The sequence below is a fragment of the Lemur catta genome, chromosome 17 (genome assembly GCF_020740605.2).
Source record: "Lemur catta isolate mLemCat1 chromosome 17, mLemCat1.pri, whole genome shotgun sequence".
Taxonomy (NCBI): domain Eukaryota; kingdom Metazoa; phylum Chordata; class Mammalia; order Primates; family Lemuridae; genus Lemur; species Lemur catta.
Window position 1 is genome coordinate 19,850,283 of NC_059144.1, and position 18,275 is coordinate 19,868,557.

The window sequence follows — 18,275 nt, forward strand, 5'->3', positions numbered from 1 at the left end:
CTCAGTAAACCAAAGCCATGACACATACATAACTGGGACACAATCTATCATCTAAATTCAAACACACATAGTTAATTTCTTAGTAGTAGTGTTAAGTGAAAGAAAAATAATTTTCATAAAAACAAACAACCTATCCATGAAGCTAGCCACCTCAATACACTATGAGTCAGACTTCTACTGCAAGCTCATGACTGCTGAAAGGTGGAAATTTAAAGACACTGAAAAAGCAGGTGTAGTGCTCATGTTAAGAGGCAGAGGGAGCTGGGCACAGTGACTCACACCTATAATCCTAGCACTCTGGGAGGCTGAGGCAGGAGGATCACTTGAGGTCAGGAGTTCAAGACCAGCTTCAGCAAGAGCAAGACTCCTTCTCTACTAAAAATAGAAAAAAATAGCCAGGCAACTAAAAATAAAAACAAAAATTAGCTGGGCGTTGTGGCAAGTGCCTGTAGTCCCAGCTACTCGGGAGGCTGAGGCAGGAGGATCGCTTAAGCCCAGGAGTTTGAGGTTGCTGTGAGCTACGCTGACGCCACCACACTCTAGCCCAGGCAACAGAGCTGAACTGTCAAAAAAAAAAAGGCAGAGGGGTGTCATGGAGGAAGATCACTAAACCGTAGGCTGAATTCCACCTCAGTTCTCCACTCTTCAAGGACCAAAAAAATCTGATCTTTCCAGCTAAAAGATAGAATTAGGAAGAACTCCACCAATAACAGTACTGATAACAATTGTAGTTAAGAAGAGCTTGTTTTCATAGCCCATTTTTTTGAAAGAGTAAAAAATATCATCTAGGTTCCACACATAGTTTGTGGAATTTTAAAACTAGTACGTCTTTGGTGCTTTAGCATGCTGTACTTTTCCAAGGCAAGACACTCCATAAATCCAGCAAAACAGTTTATTGAGAAAAACCTGCTTCATATACTTGCTGTAACCTTCAGTTCTCAGCCTTTCCAATCTTCCTAGGCCATAACTCAAATTTAGCTTCACGATAAGCTGGAAACTGTGACTGTCTCAGAGAAGGGAAAAGGAATGGCCAGGAGAAATGGGAATAATCCTCCACAGGAGGGGCAGCAAATATTTGGGCCAGTAACACACAATCTATCACAGTGATCTAGTCATTGTCAACAGCAAAGCTTAGGAGATTTGCTGTCCACCATTTAGTCCTTTGTTCTTTTTAAATTTTATACTGCGTATTAATAAATGCATTCCTATTCAAAAAAGTGCTTATAATAAAATACAATTCCATAAAATGATTAAATTCAAATGCACATGTGCTTTGAGCCAGTAATTCCATAACTACATTTATTCTATAAATATACCTATGTGCATACAAACTAATACATCTGCAAACTGACTCACTGCATCATCATGATAATACAAAAGTGGAAACAACCTAAACGTCCATCACTGAGGATTGGTAAAATAAACTATGTACACATACTGGAACCTATGGAACTGAATAAAGAATGATATTAATATATTATGTGAAAAAAAGACAAGGTGTGGAGGCATCACACTACCTGGCTTCAAAATATACAACAAAGGTATAGTAACCAAAATAGCATGGTACTGGCATAAAAACAGACACATAGACCAGCGGAACAGAATAGAGAACCCAGAAATAAATCCATGCATGTACAGCCAACTGCACATTGAGGAAAGGACAGTTTCTACAATAAATGGTGCTGGGAAAACTGCATATCCACATGCAGAAAAATAAAACTAAACCCCTATCTCTCACCCTATACAAAAATCAAATCAAAATGAATTAAAGACATAAATGTAAGGTGCCCAAAATTATGTAACTACTAGAAGAAAACACAGGGGAAACGCTTCATGACATTGATCTGGGCAAGGATTCTTTGGATAAGACTTCAAAAGCATAGGCAACAAAAAGCAAAAATAGACAAATGGGATCACATCAAACTAAAAACCTTCTGCACAGCAGAGAAAACAATCAACAGAGTGAAGAGACAACATACAGAATGGGAGAAAATATATGCAAACTATACATCTGACAAGGGGTTAACATCCAGAATATGTTATATAACAAACTCAAGCAACTCAACAGCAAAAAATAATCCAATTTAAAAATGGGCAAAAGATTTGAAAATAAACAAAAAAAAACTACCTTCATTTACTGTCATATTACCCAACTTGGAACCTTAGCCCCTACTCTGTTTCCTCCTGGCCATCTTTCCCCAGACTCAGCCCTCAGCAGGCTCTCTCTGTTCCCTGGTAGCTAAGCCTCGCTAGGGTGAACGACCAGACTGTTGCGATATATTTAGCATTGTTCCAAATATGTGCTACCCATCCCTGTGGGAGGATTATATACATTGTTACCCTGTGCTATCTAGCCTGGCCACGTAACTTGCTTTGGCCAATGCTATGTGAGCAGAAGGGCCACTTCGAGTCAGAAGTTTTAAGTGTCATCTCAAGATTCTGCCATGTACCACAAGATCAACAAGTCCCACATGAAAGCTGCACCGTCAGCCTCAGTCCCGATGATGACACGGAGTAGCCTCAAAGCCAACCCAAGATGACCACATAATATGAGCAAGCAATAAACCTTTGTGTTTTTAAGCCACTGAGATTTTCAGGATCTTTGTTACCAAACACAGTTTATCCTAGGCTAACTAAACAACCACAAACTAATTCCAAAACAAACTAAAATTATGGACTGTCACGTGGCCTTTTACCTCTGTTCTACATTCCTAACCTCACTACTCTGCAGTGTCCTCACGTGTAAAATGTAGTAACAGTACCTACCCCATAGGGTCTTTGAGGATCTGACAGATGTGACAGATCATAGATCAACACATGTAAATTGCTCCCTTTATGTAGCACTTATTACTGTTGTTATTATAATTACTTGTTACTATGATTATTATATTACTCTCTAAATAATAATCACCCAGTAATTTAACCTGGCCCTTTTCCTGTGTCTGTCTGTAAGACTCAAGTAACTTGCTGGGCTCTTAATGCCCTCTGCATATTCAGATACCTTTTTGCTGCAGGCCACCACTTCCTCTGCTGTCTGCATTTCAAAACGGTCCTTTCTCTGCTAGCTCATTCCCCTCTGCCTACCTTTCCCTAGCTGCACATTAGATCACCTGGGGTAACTTTTTAAAAATGCCTATGTCTGGGTCCCTACCTAAACCCATTATTCAGAATTGGAATGGGGGAGCAGACAAAAGAATTGAGAACCACACAGAAATGTTGTCATAGCCACAAGTCTGGACCACACAGTCAGTAATACATCATTAATATGTTCAAAAATGCAAAGGGATTTCATCACCTTCCCCTGGGAATCTCTCACCATAAAATCCTACCGCTGGACTTGCTCTCTCCAAGACCAACAACCCAGGACTGAATCATGTCTCCTGTTCCCCGGCCACTGCCGCCTACCCACCTCTGCAGAAACCTCACTCCTCTTTTGCTTTCTCTGACCATGGACAGTCTTGTGGTTCCTCTGCCATTTCCCTGGCTGCCATTTTGTTTCCTTTCTGCTCCTGACACCTAAATGTTGACGCCCCCAGGGCTTTGTCTTTGGTTTTCTTCTCATATCTTTCTGTTCCCTCTCACTCCTGCATGTATCAAGATGTTGTACCATCAACATGTGGATAATCCCACATCCATACCCTCTACGTGTGACCTCTGCCAAGTTTCAAACTCCCAATACAATTTTCCTATTAATAATGATGTCATTAAAGATCATCAATGATATAGGAAAAAATGTCTGTTTAAAAACCAAACATATTAATTTCCAACAAAAAAAATCTTTACTTTCCTATCGTATTTAGCACTACCACTATTCTCCAAGGCAGATCCTCCAAGGATCTTTGTCATCATAAATATCCATCTAGTTTCTAATTTCTACAGCCCCAAACTCTACAATTACTCTCATTCCTATCCTCCCCAGATTATCCCACTATCACCTCTTCATCAAGGACTCATTACACCACTCTTCCCTAGAGCACTGCAGTAGCCTCTAAGGCCTGCCTCCTCCAGTTGCTAAGTCATCTTGTATTTGAGTTTAAAAACGTCCCTAAAACTCAGCTCATGATGATTACATGCTTAGAAACCCTAAAAGGATACAGCCACTCTGATAATCTTAGACATTATTTACTAAAGTTGAACACAGGATCCAGCAATGCTACTCTTAGGTATAGCCCAGCAGGAATGTGCACATGTGTTCACCAAGACAAGCAACAAGAACGTTCATAGCAACACTATTCATAACTAAAAACTGGAAAGAACTCAAATGTCAATCAACACTATGAAGGATAAATAAACCACAGAATACCAATACAGTGGAATACTATATAGCAGGGATTGGCAAACACTTTTGTTTAAGAGCTAGATAGTAAATTTTTAAGCTTTGAAGGCCTTAGGGTCTCTGTTGCAACTGCCCAAGTCTGCGTTATAGCATGAAAGCAGCCGTGGGAAGTATGTCAATAAGCAAGTGTGGCTGTGTGCCAGTAAAGTTTTCTTTACAGAAACGGGCAGCCAGCTGGATTCGGGCCAAGAGCAGTAACCTGCTGCCCCCTGCTACACAGCAATGAGAATGAAAAAAACCACAGCTATACTCAACAACAGAGAAGACTCTCACACATAATGCTGAACAAAGAAGCTATATTATTCCTTTATAAAGTTCAAAAATAGGCAAAACTAACCTATGGTGTCAGAAGCCAAAATAAGAGTTGCCCTTGTGCTTATGTCTGTTGGGATGGAGAGAGAGGGCAGTTAGAGACCAGAAGACAAGATAGGGCTTCTGGGATTCTGGTCTTGTTCTGTTTCTTGAACTGCATGCTGGTAACACATGTGTATTCACTTGTGAAAATGTATCAAGATGTACAATTATAACATAGGCACTTTCCTTCACGTATTTTACACTTCAATAAAAATCAACCTTAAAAAGGAAAGAAAAATCTCTAAGGTCTCTCAACTCTGGTCACTTAATTATCAATCTTCACTCTTAAGTCAAGGTTCTTAAGACACACTCTGAACTCACCCTACACTTCTTCACTCCAGTATCTCTAACCACAATATTCACTGGATTGAAACACCTTCCCAGTCAGCTCCCACTAACCAATCATTCAAGGTCAATTTCAAATGCCATTAACTTTCCAAGGTCTCTCTTGACCCTTCTTTCCACTCCTATCCACATGTGATTTTTCCTGGTAAAAGAGGGTTCCTGCACAGCATTGCATAATTCTATAAAAGCCAATTTTTATTTACAACTATTAATGCTTCATTTTGCCCCATCTCTTCAATTGTCATTATATGGACAAAAACTACAAATTACATATCTTTGAATGAGTCCCTACTGTTCCTTGCAGAGGATGGCTATTTTGGAATTATAAACCAAGGACAAACTGTTACTTTAGTACTAATCAAAGAACTGTAAGACTCAAAAGTTTAATAAAAAATATCTAGTTGAGGTGAATATTTCCAGAGAGGAGACCTTAAAAATGCAAATGATGGTAAAGACAATTCTCAGGTTACAAACTCTGTCCAACCAAGTCTAAGTGTAAAGACACAGATTAAACATGTACTCACTTGAGGAATCTGCGTGCTTTTCCCACATCCCGTCTCTCCAACAATCACCACTGTCTGATAGTTTTCTATCAAGTATAAAATATGATTCCTAAGCTGAAAAAGAATAACCATACACTGTAAACAGCGATATACTGTCTCAAAAGACCCAAACAAAGATATATAAACATTGCAAAATGAGCTGTTTCCAAAAGAAAGTAAATTTTAAAAAGAACATCAAAATGTATGTCTAACTCACAGGTAATGTTGGTGTAAGTGTGAGCTGATACAACTGCAATTGAGTATGATACTTATCAAAATATATAATGCACATCCCCTTTAATTCAAGATCTCACTTATAAAAAGTTATATTATAGACATAGTAATATTAATACATGTGCACAAAGATGTATGTGCAAGCATACTCATTATAGAATTGTACCCAGGAGCCAAAAATTCAAACAGCCTAAATGTTCATCAACAGGAGTTTGGTTAAATCAGTTAGGAAACACTCCAATAACGGAATAATTTGCAGCTGTTAAAAAGAATACATGTCTATTTGTCCTAATATGGATCTACAAGATGTGTTAAGGGTGCTCAGTTCGGCAGTACATATGCTCAAATCAGAATGATAAGAAGATGATAGCATGGCCCCTGCACAAGGACGACATACAAATTTGTGAACCATTTCTTATCTTTTAAATAAATAAACAACAAACAAAAAAAGCTACATTAAGGAAAGAAAGCAAAGTCTAGAACTGTGAATAATACACTAGTGATATGGTTTGAATGTTTGGCCCCTCCAAATCTCATGTGGAAATCTGATCCCCAGTATTGAATGTGGGGGGCCCGGTGGGAGGTGTCTGGGTCATGGGGGCGGATCCTTCACGAATGGCTCAGTGCCATTCTCATTTTATTACTACATGTCTCCCTGTATTGGTAAGTTATCACTTCATTAGTTCTCACTTTATTAGTTCACACAAGAGCTGGTCGTTTCAAAGAGTCTAGCACCACCTCCTCTCTCTTTTTGCTCCTTCTCCCGCCATGTGACATGCCTGCCGCCCTTCCCCTTCCACCTTGATCGGAAGCTCCCTGAAGCCCTTACCAGAAGCAGATGCTGACACAAAGCTTCTTGTACAGCCCGCAGAACTGTGAGCCAAGTAAACCACTTTTCTTTATAAATTTCCCAGCTTCAGGTATGTCCTTTATAGCAGTGAAAGCAAACTAAAAGAACCAGTATTTATATTTTTAAAGAAAGGGTAAACACATACATGTTTGCTTATATGTAGACTATCTTTGGGGAAACAAACAAACAAACAACAAAAAAAAAAAATCAAGAAACTGGTAACAGTGCTGCCTCCAGATAGGGGGATGAGGTGGGTGTCTGGGGAACAGGGGTGTGAAGGAGACATGTGACTTTTGTGCAACATGCGTATATTACCTAATTTAAAATGTTTTCATTTATTAACTTGTAAAAAGTCCCAAGAAAAAAGAGCATGCTTCACCTTTACCTCTAAATCCAAGTTCAACAACAAAGCACCCACAGGTTACATATATATTTCAAATGGGCCTTCCTTTACCCATTCAGTGTGAGCAGAAACACGGGTGAGCACTGAAAAGTCACAGATAATTCCGTCTTAGCTTCCAAATACATTTTTGTACACATATTTGATTATAGGCACACCTGATGGTCCAAAAGTAACGAAGGTTTTCCATAAACACCTGGTTTGGAATGAAGTAAAAAACTGCCTAATTCTCCCACTCTGATCACTGCTCAACTCATCTGGTGTCACACCAGCAGTGTGTCTGGTGAGGATCGGAAAGACGAGGACATTGCCAGTTTCTAACTAGCAAATAAGGTATTGACTTTTGAATTTGGCATTATCTAGGGTCTAGATATATAGTTCTCAAATCTTAGTGTGAAAATCTCCTGGGATATTTGTTAAAAATGAAGATTCCTAGCCCTACCCTTGGTTTCTGATTCAGCAGGTGAGGCCCAGTAATCTGTACTTCCACAAAGCCAAAGGAGGTTCTGCTGCAGAGGGTCTAATGACCATCCATCTAGATGCTTTCTTCTTGGTTGCTTAGAATTTGCGTGTTCTTTGTTTGGGGTGGGGGAAGGAGAAACGTTTAAGTTCACATGTATTTTGTAAATGGCAGATCCACTGGATGAATAGATGGATGGATGAATGGGTGGATAATCAAGGAAAACTTAAAAGACAATTTGAGTGTAGATAAATAGAGAAACAGACTAGGCATTCCAGGAAATGGAAATAACACAAGCAGAAAAAAGAAGATGTAAATGAGTAAACTATGTATATTCCCGAGAAGGGAGGCTATAAAACGCCCATGAAAAGTTCAGGTTTGGTTTAGAAATGAGTTACGAGAGGTGAAGTTAAGGCTTCACTGTAAAAGGTCTGGACTTTACTTTCAAGGCAGGGTAGGCAGTGAGAGTTTTGAGAAAACTGGTCAGCAGGGGCACACAAGCCTAATTTGAGCATGAAGAAACCGAAGGTATTAATTCTAGCTTCATGTGCTAAAGGCCTACAAGGTCTAAGAAGCATTGCAAATGGAGTCAGATGTATGACATTTAAGAGAGTTGACAAGATTTCCAGTTTAGAGACTGGGAGAATGACATTACTACCCACAGGCACAGTGAAAGCAAGAGTTGGTGAGGAAGGTGGGAATGAGCTTCAGAGAGGTGGAGTTAGCGGGAATAAGAGGACAACTTTGCACAGCAGTGTCCCTGGCCCAAAGAGAACACCAGGATACAAAGTTGGCCAAGAGAAGGTTGCCTCATAATGGCGCTGGGGAAAAGGGGTGATCTTTAAAGATTTGTTGCTGCTTTAGGTCCAACTTCTGTTTTTAAAGCTACTTTTAGTTTGAATGGGGGAGGGGATGGTAAAGTGGTAACTGCATCCTTTTCATGCCTACATTCATCTTTAACATCCTTCAAGACCTGAACCATGCTTAAACTCTGTTTTGCTTTATATCAATAACTTATACTCTTCTTACCATTTCAATTTCATCAATGTTTCTCAACTTCCTGTTTTCCTTTCTTTTTTTTTTTCATTAGCCATTTCATTTATTCTATCTTATGAGCACAGCTGGAGGACAAAGAATAGTCAAAAGGCCAAAATTTAAATATTCAGGTAAACAATAATTTCTCTTGTACTTGAGCGTCTACTACATGTCAGGTATCTTACTAAATGCTCTGCACGAATTACCTCACCCAGTCCTTGTAACAATCCTGTGAGGTAGGTGCTACTAGTAGTGCCATATAACAGATAAGGGATCGGAAGCTCAGAATGGTGAGGCAAGGTCACAAAGCATGCAAATGGTGACACTTAGGTTTGAACTTTGAAATCTAGCTGAATCCAGACACTTCATCACAGCTAAAACTGTTCCTCAGTGGTAAGGAAGCAATAGTGAACCTCTCACCTCATCTCCTGTGAGTCAAACTCGTTAACATAATGAATGAGGTTAGTCACTTGAGGAAGAAATTCAGAGACCAGCAAGTGACTACAATGTTTGGAGCCACATAAAATCAAGGCAATTTGGCTAAATTAAGAAGACTGATGTTTCATATCCACTTGGAGAAAGAACATATTAATAGAAGAGTAATTATCAGCACAGTCTAGACAAAGGAACTCCCTGAGTTAAGAACTTGGCACCTTTCACCCAGCACTGTCCAGGAGAAAGAGAGGAAGAGATGCAGGTACTGGTGACCACACCTACTTGGGTCATACCAGACACATCTTTTGCAGCAAGGAGTTATTCATCACCCCTCATAGGGAGCTGAAATGAATACCCTTCAAATTTATCTAATCTGCTTTTGGCTCTGCACTTCCTGATTACAATTTGGCTTCCCATGTGGACTTGCCAACAGGGAGAAAGTGTGTCCATCAACTGTGTACATCTGTAGAGGAAAACTACAGTTCACCATAATCAAACATGTTCTGAATGAATTCTAGTTTATACTTTGGTCTCTTGTAGCTAAGCATACATCCATTTCATGAGCATTAATAAAATTGAGTATCTGGATGTACGCATTTGCTATGCAGTAACCACACCAAAATCCTGTCACTGTCTCAGCGAAAGTGACAGTATTAACTGACCTGAAACAACTTCATAGTCCCAATTAATCTTGTTTAAAGCAATGTCTTTAAGAAGAAAGCAAAAATTAGTCATATGCTGGTAATTTGTTGAAGCCGGAAACATAAACGTTCACTGTGCTATTTTCTCTACTTTTCTGTATGTTTGAAATTGTCCATAACTGAAAGCTACGAAGGGAAAAAAGAACATCATTCCTACTCTTTGAATTTTCCAATATGTAAGATCTAACTGAAAAATCTAATGACTTTCAAGATTTCAAAACGTTAACACACATATTTTCAAAAGAAATCCCTTAGCATTAAGGGTTTTTCTGAGATCACTGTGCTCTAAAAAAATCATTAAGAGCAAAAGGACATTATCCGCCCCCAGCATCCGCCCCCAGCGACGAGCACAAAGCTATTGCAGACACACAATTCACGCCCCAGACTGAACATGCTTATTCGACGTACCTTGAACACTGGCAGCTTCTGCCTCTGTTGCTCTATTGAAAGGGCAGCATAAGGGTTGTAAACAACGGTGGTCCCAGAGTTTTCAGTGATACTTTGTCTCTCTTCAGAGATGCTGACACCTGGCCCCTCTGTACCTGCAGCAGAAATAAATGTTTTTTCAGATTCTCTGATGCAGTGAACAGAAAGAGGTGTAAAGGTTATAAATTTTCAAAGACGAAGATACAGAAGAGAAGCAATGCTTTTTTTTTAATCTCAAACTACTAAAAGATATTCAACTTTAACTTTAGGAAAGCATCTAGAAAAGTACCTATCAGAACCCAAAAATCTTCCCTAAAAGCTTCACTGCAGTGTCAAGAACAAAAGAGATGGCAGTCCCACTGGGCTCCAAATTGGTCATCCAGAACTCTATATTACAGAGTACAGTGTCTGTAGTTCTGGCTTCTATGCCCATGTTATTATTGAATTCTTAACAGAAGTGAAAGAAACCCAGTGGGAACTAGCTGAGGCAAAAGGATGAATCCTGTTACTGCAGGACGGCAACAAGGCTCAGAGACAACAGCACCTGGGGACTCAAAGCAGCCATGGCTTTCCTCTTCTCTCATTTTAACACCTCTTGCAGGTTCCTTTCAATCCCTTAGGTGGCTTCTCTATAGGAGCTGGAATAAAAGGCTGCTGGCAGAGCCAGAGCTCAAGCTCACACCTCCTCTACCAATCATTCATTCACTCACCCAGCAAGGATGGTCCAAGGACCTCCTCTGCACCAGGCACTGCTCTAAGTGCTAGAAATACAGCAGTGAGCAATACAGATACTGGCCCAAACCTCTCAGTAGAATGTAACTTAGTGCATGAAGTGGTCATAAATGTTATGGAGAGAAATAAAGACACTGCAAGGGGGACTGGGAGTCCCAGGTGTGTGCTGTCTATGAAGGTAGGGGAGGCTCTTTTATACTGGACAGTCAGGGACTGGCTTCTTCTCCAGCTTAGGTCCAACGTCCACTCTGATCCAGTCAACCATGACCAGCGGAGTGGGATGCAGTGAATTACAGCCCCACTGGAACCACAGTCAGAGTGGTCAGATGGGAAATGCTGTTCCCAGAAACCGCTGTGCTGAGCAGACTAAATACAGATACCCACCACGGCTTCCTGCTAACAGCAATGACAAACTGGTGCTCAGGATGGTGAAGAACAGGAAAGCCTTATCTCATCATGAAAACCTGTTGAAGGTACCATAGACTTTTAGCCTGAAAAGGAAAAAGTCTCAGGAGAAACGTGGGTTCAAATTTTAGGATCAGTTTCCATAACTTTTCATGCTGATTTGTTTGTATGGCCCTAGGACAGAACTAGGAGTAATAAGTAAATGACATGAGGTTCACAATCAACTCAACATAAGGAAGAAATTTCTAAAAGGTAGAGCTGTTCAACACTGGAGTATGCTGCCTTATCAATCAATAAAAATCCTCCCCAGAAGTTCACTAATGTGCCGTACAGCCTCCTAGTGGGGCACTACAGGGATAATTACCAAAAACTACCATCTCCCAAGTCTTCTGAACTCAGAATCTGTGAAAGCACAGAAGCTTTATGACAAGAATACTCAGCTCTGTGATTTATTCTTACATTTTTTCAGGGGTCCCAGATTCCTTCAACAATCTGATAAAGGCTATGAACTCCCTCTCCTCAAAAGTACACCAGAATATAAAATGCTGGAGGTCCACGCACCCCCTAAAGCTAAGTTAAGAATCACTGCTTTAGATCTCTGACCCTTTTCCATTTACTTCCAGGAACATAGTTGTGTTCCAGAGGTTCAATATTGCCAAAAATCAGTAAGTGGGGCACTGCTGTGTTGCTTTTGCCAAAATGTTGACCTTCCTTTCAACAAGATAAAAGATAGAACAGGACCTGGAACAAAGCCTGTACTCAGAGAAGCAGGTTTCCTTTCCTTTCTTCCTTTATTATCACTACATCTTTATTTATTTATTTATTTTTTGAGACAGAGTCTTACTCCTTCGCCCTGGGTAGAATACAACCTCAAACTGCTGAGCTCAAGCAATCTTCCTGCCTCAGCCCCCCCAAGTAGCTGGGACTACAGGTGGATGCCACCGCACCCAGCTAATTTTTTCTATTTTTGATAGAGACAGGGTCTTGCTCTTGCTCAGGCTGGTCTCAAACTCCTGAGCTCAAGTGATTCTCCCACCTCGGCCTCCCAGAGTGCTAGGATTACAGGCATGAGCCACCACGCCTGGCCTCTCACTACATCTTAATCATTTCTTGTAATCTTTATCCAAGAAAACTATTGCAAATACTTTATCCTCTTTTGCTGTGTTTTTGTCCTGAATTCCCTCCTTTCCAGACCACATTGTAAGCCTTCACATTCTCTCTGGAACATTTTAACGCTGCTCCTACAAGGTCTCTTATTTCCTCCCACATCAGGGTTAAAATCCATCCATGGCGGGGGAGGTCTTCTTCACTACCCCCTCCTCCCTCCCATGTCTCTAACCTACAGCCCAGTCTATCTCAGTATGTCCCATTGTGAGCTCTTTTACAAGAAGAGATATAGTTAGTCAATAAAGAGCATATCTTCTTACGAAAGACTTCATTCAGCCAAACCAGAACATCAGGGCTGCTTTCCCTCTACAAATATCCCACAGCCCACTCTGGCTGCTTATGCTTGTTTTTCCTTAAGAGTATACTCTATGTTTAAGGGAGTAAAAACTTTGTAATTTTTAGTAAGTAGTAGTCAAGATGGGGACCACAGTCTGACCCTAGAGCCCATGTTCTTTAACATTTTGTTCTGCCTCATTTATTCAATTGAGAGAGAAAGAGCACCCTGAGAGCAGAGCCCTGGTCATCTGTAATTATCTCGTGATCACAGAGTTAGGTGTTCAACAAGTGTACCTTCAATGAATGAACTAAACAATGGAATAGAACTCTTCGAGTAATTCCACACTGTTTAGCCAGAATAGTACTCTAGGTCTGATTTTCAACAATTCATTCAGGCCTTTAGTATACTTAACATTTGCACCTGTTACTAAAGGCTTGAATAAATAAAAGATATCTCATTACTTGATGAAATCTTAGTTTGGGCTGCAGATAAAACTCAGGATGGATAATAGGCCAATGATTTGAAATGCTGAATCATAAAACTATTACTAAGTGACAAACTACAGATTTTTTTAAAAAATTAATTAAACACATCTCTTGTTTGGGTTTATCTCTCACATCACATATGCATGGTGGGAATTTCACGGAACTACTCTAAAACACCCTTTAAAAGCTTTCCTTATATTACCTTCTCTGTGTCATGTCATTTTGGCTGCAATATACTTTGCACATCCAGACCTGCAGAGGTGCAGGTGGTGCAGAAAAAAACAAGCTGGTAACTGTTAAGAAACTTGGTTTTCTAACAAGAAACTGATGGACCGGGAGGTAGTAATGCATCTAGCGTGGTCTGGCATACACACATTCAATAAAAATACCAAAACAAGCAAAGCATTTTGTGATTGTGATTCACGTTAGTCTGCAAGAGAGGAAGTGGGTGGCAGGTAATATGAAGGAGAATGTTCACTTTCTGTAGACATTCGGGGTGGACAAGAATTACTCTAAAAGAAAATACTCCGTCTTTTTTAATGAGTACTTACTCCAAGTCAGACAACGCGTTGTGCCCACAGGACAGATGTTGTTATTCTGCCCATCTTACAGGTGAGGAGACTTGCCCAAGGTCACCCTACTACTATAATACACGGACGAAAATTCGAACCCGGGCAGTCTGACTCCACAGCTTGAGCTCCCAAGCCCTGAGCAACATCACCTGTCGGGCCCCAGTGCAGCCCCAGGGGTGGAGGCATTAGGATTTCCCATCTCGCAAAGTGGGCAGGACAAGTATCAGTAACGAGATAAACGAGGCTCCAGGAGGCTGTGGCATTTTAACAAGGTCACACAGAGTTTCCGCCTAGGCTAGGGGAGGATCCCCGAATCCCTCAGGACCACTGTGGGGGCCTGAGACGCACAATCCACCCGCACAGAGACGGCAGTGCCTAGCTCGCCGAGGTCAGGACTGACAGCAAGTCCGCAGGCCCCAGGGCGGCGGCTACTGCGCCAAGATCGAAGTCAGGCCGTCGCATCTGCCCAGCGTTCCGCCAAAGGCCTTACCCGGTCGCCAGAACTTCACCGGTCCCAGGGGCGCAGCCATGCTGGGGTGAAAGGTCACGAGGAAGGCTCCACCCCGCCGTCGCGCGAGAGCACGCGCGGCCCAGGGGGCGTGGCCCGAGAGGAGCCTCAGCCCAGGCAGATCCGGCAGCGTGACGACCACGCCCCCATGGTCTCCGCCCTCTGAACCACGTGACCTACCGCACGTCCCTGGGGAGCGCTCCGGCCACGCCCCCGGACCCACGTGGCCCCGTCCCGCCATATTGGAGAGAAGAGCGCGATTTTCTGCTTCGCTTTAGCGTTGTGGGTCAGTGTTCCGGGTGGCCTTGTGCGAGCATGTCGTTGCCGGAGTGGCGGCTACACGCTGGCGGATGGGCGGGCTTTGGGAGAGCACCGTTGGCGGGAGAGTCTTGCCGCTGCCAGCGCGGCATCGTGCACGCGGTGGGCGCTGAGGCAGTGCTGCTTGGATTAACTACGAAATACTGCTACAGGCTATCCTAAGTTTGCTACTTGTCTTTTAGTCTCCTCATTTCCAGATTGGCGGGCAATAATAGTAACTACCTCGTTATTTATATGACTAATTATTGGGGGACCAGGTACTGCGGTTTCAGCCCCTTCATGGAGCTTTCGTCCACGGTGGGAGTGGGGGTTTATAGTAAATGAATAAATGCTCGATAGAGAGTAGTGTTTATTGTTATCAGCCAATAAAGCAATGTGAAATGGTATGGGAGCCTTTAGGGACCTGGAGCGCAATGCTGGAAAACGGGCAGGGGAGGGGGGCATGGGTTGGAAGAAGAGACTAGAAATGGGTAGATCAGTTAGGGCAGGGCACTAACAGCGTTTCCGACAGTCGGATGCTCATGAATCAAATTCTTGTTAAAAATACAGATTCTAGGCTTGGATCCAATCTCGAATCAATCTCCAGGGGCGTGGCCTGGGAACCTGCATTTTAAGAAGTTTCCAGATGTCTTATATCAACAGCTTGGGAAGATTCCACTAATTCAAAGGAGAGTTAATGAGGGCTAATGAGCTCAAGGGGAGGAAGTACTTTATAGGCAGGCAACTAATTGGATGGAAGTGAAAGGCTTCACAATCTTTCCATTTTTAAAGTTGTGAAGAAAATTCTGAATTCTTTGAGAGATATGGCAGCTATGACAAGTGATATCTGATCTTTTTCTTTTGCCCAAATCATTTTTAAGGGGGCCTGGTGAGTCACACCTACAAATGGTAAAATCTCAATAAAACTAATTCCAGTATAGCATCACCTGAAAGATAGAGGACGCTTATTTTAACTCAAGCATTGCTTTCTGCTGATCCCTGATCTTTTGAACAAAACCTAACTCTTTCAGCCAACTGTCAACTAAAGAATCCCTAAATCCACCTATGACTTGTAAGCCCCTGCTTTGAGATGTCCTGCCTTTTTGGGCCAAACCAGTGTATGCCTTCCATGTACTGATTTGTGATTTTACCTGTAATCCGTCTCCCTGATGTATAAAAACCAAACTCTAACCCAGCCACAGCAAATCCACTTGCTCAAGGCTTCCTCGGCGTGGCTTGGGGCCATAGTCCTCAAATTTGGCTCAGAATAAACCTCTTTAAATTGTTTTAGAGTTTGGCTTCTTTTCTGTTGACACAAGAGTAAGGGCTCTGGAGACAAGCAGCCCTGACTTGGAGTGCTGACTTTGCCATTTCCTAGCTCCTAGCTATCATTTAATCGTAGTTGTAAAAAGAGGTTTTAAAAAGGTATTAAATGAGATGACATGTAAAGTACCTAACAGGATGCCAGGATGTACTAGGCAATCAATGTCAGGTCTCAGTACCTCAGCTCAAACAGAGCAAATCCACCAGGGGGAAAAATCTGAATTTACCTGCATAGATTCATTTAACAAATAACCTCCTTTGATTTATTTCCATAATAATGAAAAGAAGGTTCAATACATGTTAATCCTTCTGCCTAGAGTTCTCCATCCATCCTTTAAAATGTCCTCATCCTTTAAGGGCCAGCTCTGAATTTGCCTTCAGAGCAACTTAATGCATTCCTCCTATAGACTCAGAACCTGTATGCTCACTTTTGGGATAAACACTTACTTAGTTGAACTATAGTTAATCTGCCTCACTGTTATTATTATACTGAGAACTTCTTGGGGACAAAGACCATGTCACATTCATATTTATAGCCCAGTAACAACACCATGCTTTATACTTAGTTCTTCACTACATTGATCCTTCTTTGTTTTATTTTTCTTATTTTCACTAAAGGCCCAAATACAGAAAACAAGGTTTACACATGAATACAAGCAAAAATGAAATAAATACCATTTAAAAAATTGTTTCTATATTTTATGTTACTCATGACTTAAGAAATCTTCCTGTTTACAAAGAGACAGTAGATTGGCCATTCTCAAGTTATTGGATCATAATCTTAAAGCTAGAGGAGAACTTCGTCAACATCTAACCTAAATTCCTTGTCTTATAGAAGAGAAAATTGAGGTCCATAGAGGTTAGAAGGAATCAGTCAGAATCAATGGACTAGTTTATTAATAGTATCAGAACTGAAACTACAACTCAGGCTTTCTAAGTCCCAGGCCAGTGTTTTTTCAACCACGTGGGCCATTTAAATCCATTAGAGCTAGCTCTCCTAGAAGAGAATTAGTTCATCTGCCTCAGAAAGTTCTCAAAGTCCAAATGTCCCCAATGGGTTTTATTGCTTAGACAGACTTCTTCTATTAAATACCTTAAATAATAAGTGTTGATGGTGTGGTTTTATTGTCACAAACTAGAAATGGTCTCAATAGACTATTAGTCTTTCTAATTAACTATTTTCAGAAAGAATGGCCTAAAGTAACTCCCCTAAAATTAAAACTTATTTCTTGAGATGGCATCCAGAATTTATTTGGTTCATTGTCCACAATTTTATAAAAGTTTAATCATTTTGTTACATAGAGGTGAATTTTGCAACTTCCAAGTGATCATAGGTTTTCCAGAAAGATAATGTTCTTCAAAATCATGTTACATGGGTACAACATAGAAGTTTTTCTGTGCCTATGGTAATTGGTACTTTCTGCTTTGAAATATTTCCAGACCAAGCACATTGACCATTTTTAGGAGACATAGGATTTAGGGGTTTTCCTTTTTGTACCACTTGAGGCTTTTGTGGATACAAGTGATAGAAAACTCAACCCAACCTAAGAAAAATGGCTCACTTCAATTAAAAAGTCCAAGAGTAGTTTGGCCTTAAGACACAGCTGCATCAGGATACATAACGACATAATCAGAACTCTTTCTGATCATGTCCTACTTTCTACTGACTCAGGTGTAACATGGTAAAAAGATGGCCATGTTAGCTCTAGCCACCACATCCAAGCAGCAAACCTTTTTCCAAAATTCTCTGGCAAAATGGCCATGTATCCATCTCTAAATCAATCACAAAGGCCAGGGAATATGATGTATTAATTGGCTTAGGCCTAGGTCGCACATTCCATCCTGAGGGTCAGGTGTGGTCAGCTTCACCAAAACTACATGGACTGAGAATTGGGAACAGAATGGTCCCCCAGAGGGAAATCTGAGGGTGAGATTATCAGAGGATGAATGATTGAATAAATGAATGAAGCAAAAATAACAGATGTCCACTACAACCATCCATGTATCCATGTGCTAGAACTGTTAGCCTGCTAAGAAAATCCCAACTCCACTTGAGTTGCCTCCATCAAGCCAGACCAGAGAGAGCTGCTATCCCCCAAACTGAAAAGAGGTGGTCCTCTGCAGAATTGCTTTACTGAATTGTACTACACTGGGGTTTTCCACTGAGTCTAAGGTATAGCCCTCCACAACTTGTAACATATGTAAACCTGTCTGGTTTGTTGGCTTGTGCAGAGATCGTCACGTTCACACATATTCGCACAAACAAAAGTGTTTGCTTAGCTTCAAAGACATGGGTACAGAGTTGTGGAGAGAATCACGGAGAAAGGCACTCAGCAACCAGTGGTGCCTCTGTCTCACTGGCCCAAGGGACATGCAATTCTAGGAAGTCAG

The 18,275-nt window shown here is 41.2% G+C and overlaps 1 protein-coding gene and 1 non-coding gene across 6 annotated transcripts in view; one reads left to right on the top strand and one right to left on the bottom strand.

Moving 5' to 3' along the window:
• Nucleotides 1-14,310, bottom strand: part of DHX35 (DEAH-box helicase 35) — a 65,778-nt gene extending 51,468 nt beyond the window's left edge. For 3 of the 5 annotated variants that reach the window (XR_006729474.1, XM_045528575.1, XM_045528576.1), the window contains exons 1-3: nt 14,247-14,292; nt 10,101-10,234; nt 5,560-5,652 (exon numbers count right to left, since the gene is read on the bottom strand). Coding sequence is in view for 4 of the 5 variants with exons in the window: in XM_045528575.1 (XP_045384531.1) it covers nt 5,560-5,652; nt 10,101-10,234; nt 14,247-14,286 (267 nt within the window). In the remaining variant the exon portion in view is untranslated. Of the gene's footprint in view, nt 1-5,559; nt 5,653-10,100; nt 10,235-14,246 lie in introns of all 5 variants that reach the window. The other 2 variants (XM_045528574.1, XM_045528577.1) reach the window with 2 other exon arrangements.
• LOC123622926 lies at nt 6,129-6,234 on the top strand. Its single transcript, XR_006729668.1, has one exon. It is a non-coding gene; the product is annotated as a U6 spliceosomal RNA (small nuclear RNA).
• Nucleotides 14,311-18,275: the final 3,965 nt, after the last annotated feature.